Source organism: Postia placenta, assembly GCF_002117355.1.
Source record: "Postia placenta MAD-698-R-SB12 unplaced genomic scaffold POSPLAscaffold_3, whole genome shotgun sequence".
NCBI classification, from domain to species: domain Eukaryota; kingdom Fungi; phylum Basidiomycota; class Agaricomycetes; order Polyporales; family Adustoporiaceae; genus Rhodonia; species Rhodonia placenta.
The window spans coordinates 132,983-136,388 of record NW_020169834.1 but is presented as its reverse complement, the minus strand read 5'-3'; the positions used below and the strand labels follow the sequence as shown (position 1 = coordinate 136,388).

The 3,406-nt window shown below is 50.4% G+C and overlaps 2 protein-coding genes across 2 annotated transcripts; both read right to left on the bottom strand.

The window, feature by feature from the left end:
• Nucleotides 1-355: 355 nt before the first annotated feature.
• On the bottom strand, nt 356-604 carry POSPLADRAFT_1135288 (hypothetical protein; the record flags this gene model as incomplete). The annotated part of the gene is made up of 1 exon (XM_024484571.1): nt 356-604. A coding segment is annotated over one exon (249 nt), but the record flags the coding sequence as incomplete, so codon positions are not given.
• Nucleotides 605-1,683: 1,079 nt separating this feature from the next.
• On the bottom strand, nt 1,684-2,427 carry POSPLADRAFT_1053421 (hypothetical protein; the record flags this gene model as incomplete). Its single annotated transcript, XM_024480405.1, has 2 exons — nt 1,684-1,823; nt 2,007-2,427. The coding sequence occupies 2 exons, from the start codon at nt 2,425-2,427 to the stop codon at nt 1,684-1,686; spliced, it is 561 nt and encodes a 186-aa protein (XP_024341405.1).
• Between the last annotated feature and the right edge of the window lie 979 nt (nt 2,428-3,406).

Here is a 3,406-nt window from a genome sequence, read left to right as displayed (position 1 = left end):
CAAAGAGAACTGGATGCTTGTCAACGTGCACGTACTGATAAAGCACCCACCCAGCCCCATATATCGAGGAGTCTACTGCTAGAACCACAAGTCCATGATTCGATGCTCGCGTCCCCTGTGTAATTAGTCTGCCTAGTTCATAATCAATCGATTTGCGTACCGGCACTTCAGTCACCAACCGTTTGAGCTCGTCCATTGCGCGTTTCGCTTCCTCGTTGAATATGAACTCATCTTCTGACTTCCTGGTAAGCACTGTCAGTGGTCGTGCAATTATTGAGAAACCTTTGATCCATTTGCGTCCAACACCAGCCGTTCCTAGAAAGCCCCGCACCTCCGACACATTAGTCGGATACGTCCACTTCAGTACCTTATTGACCAGCCCATGATGCAACTGAAGACCCTCTTCGGAGGCAATAGCACCTAGAACATCAAGCGCAGGCGTTGCTAAGACGATCTTCGTACCCGATGCCGTTATCCCAGAGTGTTCTAACCTAGAAAACAATTCATAGACGACGTGAGCATATTCCCAAACGAATCTGCGGATGTCATCATTCTCTGGAATCGTTTCTTCATTATACCTTGAGCTCGGCCCGTGTGCCGCCATATCATCCACAAATACCTTCGCTTTGTCGGGGCACATGTTTCCCAACACATGCGTTGTACAGCGCTGGAACTCTTGCATCGAATTGGTATATCCCTGTGGCAAACATGTGAGCCTTAACGGACCGACCAGCGAATGAAATGTAGTCAAGTCTCTTGATGCCTCCGCAAGGACCCGCGCATCATATCCTGATAGAAGGTCAGCTAATAGGTAAATGACATAACCCACAAAGCTTTCTGCAAATTCATCTGGTCGCGGAGGTAATGCAGAATCCCGTATCGTTACCCCGTTCAAATCCTTCAAGTTGTGCACGTTGCGTAAGTCACCACTCTTCTTTTCAACCGTAAATGTTGATGATCGATACGATGCCGAGGAATACTCGTATTTTCCTGCTTCCATTTGCTTTCTAAGCATCTCACGTACCTTTCCTTCAATGGCCCTTGGCACAGGTATTGGCGCGCGTACCCACGGCGTGTGTTCTATAACGGGCATTTCATAATCAGGGAAGTATTCACGAGAGAACGTACCTCGTTCTGAATCTGTTCATGCAATCGCCTGTTGACAAATATCAACAATGTAAACCATCAAATCCAACTCTGCCGATGTCAAAAACCCATCAGGCACAGTGTCAATAATCGAATCCAATCGCTCCTGTGTGAGACGTTCTGTCGGCCTGAACTCAAACCTCGACGGCGGATTTGTAGGAAGAGGTGGTAGATTTGACACGTCAATTGGTTTGAATTTCTGCGCTGAAGGGTTAGGCATATACGTAGGAACTGGACGCACTTTCTGATCCACCGGCTTGTACCGTCTTCCCAATGATACCAACGCCGTGTAGTCGCTCGTAACTCGCTTTATCCATGGACTTGGAACTGGTATCGAACCTACTGATGAAATAGAAAGAGCTCTGCGTAAAATAAAGTCAAACGAATCCGGCGGATCATACTGTACCAGTCTGCAAATATCATCAACTGAAACTCTCGACACTTCACCTACCATTGCATATAATGTTCTCCCCAACCGCGGAATACCCCTGGACGTGCCCCTCGTGAAAGGGCGCGGCTTCAAATGCACGCCCAGATCTAGAAACCCTCATCAGAAACCTCCTCCACTGACGACGTCACCCGTTGTTTGGCCGGATCTTCCATGATAAGCTTGTCTGAATTCCGCTGATGTGTCGACCCCAAAATCTTCAACTTGATTGGTTCGTCTGCGCGGTCTCCTGTTGGATAAATCAGTAGATTAACAGCCCCCCCCCCCCGATTATATTCAACCTGCGTCGAATGCCATTGCAGCCAGGGTTGTCCCAAGATACCATCGTAATTGCCAAATTCCCTCGTACTCACGAAGAAATGATGATCAAAATGCCACCCATCAATTTCAACAGATGCATCACGACAGCAACCGAGCAGTGGGACAGGGTCTCCATTAATCCCCTTCAGGGACCAGCGAGAACCATCCGAGTCCATATCCACACCCGATTGCTCCCAGACTCGCCGCGTAATTAAGTTCAATTCCGATCCCGAGTTAATAAGGAATGTTACCTGTTCGGATCCAAACTTGCCTTCTAAGACTCCACACGCCATTGCGTAGTAACGGCGCGATCCTACTGCGACTGCGCCTGCATAGCGCTCCAGCAGTCCATACAGCTCTTCAGCCGTTGAATAGGCAACCATGGCAGTTCCCAGCTCGTCTGAACGATCTTGCTTATCTTCTTCTTCTTCAGACTTCACGACTTCTTCCTCTTGTAGTTTGATACTTTGCACCATTACCTCTTTTCTCGTCCTTGTTAGCGCAGCAAACCGCTTCTGTAACTCAGGAGCCATTCCTAATATCTCGCGCAATGGCAGTGAGACCGAAGTGTCCAGTATCTTGTCCCGGACCCCGTCAAGCGATATCCCATCCTGTACGTCAGACGTGAATCGGAAATGGGGAATCTTACCTAATTTCGGCCTCTCATCTCCGCCACCCTGTCGACGAGCTTCACGCTGAGCTTCGCGCTTCTTCTGCTCTCGCTCGCGCCAACCTGTTTCAGAATTCGCTCGGTGCGGTCTCACCTCCGATTCCAGAGATGGTTTATCTTTTGCCGGTGTCAGTCTCGTCGGGGCTGCTGGTTCACGCACCGTAACCGTCGATTCCTTCGACTGTTCTCCCGGCTTTCCCCCTACATGCTCGAACTCAAACCTGACCGACTTCTGGATCTCATTAGTAAGTGTTTCCTTACCTGCCGCCTTCGACTGCGCTCTCGTCTGAACAGGGAAAGAAAAAACTTCCTCACATGAAGCCGCAAACACGTTACCTCTCAACACATCTTCATTGTCGCGCATCAGCCCCATAGCGAACACGTTCGCCGCCTTATTCTGTTGATGTGGAGGTGCCTCGCGGTCCCGATCCTTCGCCTTGCGTTCCCATTGTGTCGCGACTTGAGGTCAAGCGACAGGGAAATATCTAGAAGCGAGGGGCGTCCGACTGGTTCTCACCGAAGCGATGGTGAGCGAGGCTCAAACCTAAGGCTAGGGACAAGTAAATGTATTAGTTAGTAGGGTAAGAGAGAATACAACTGAGGGCTTACTGACCTAGGGACAAGAGGTCGAAACTGAGGTCCCTAGGGCAGCAGAGGCCGGCTTATATACATGGGGAGATTAGGGCAGGCTGTGCACGTTGGTCCGTGCGCAGCTGGTCTGTGCGCAGCATGCCGACGCGGCCCCGGGGGCCGGTGAGTCAGAGCGGCTGTGTCAGCGGGGCCCGAGCTGTGCCGTGCGCTGCCGCCCCATCTAATCTAATCGTACAGTAGATATGATGCGT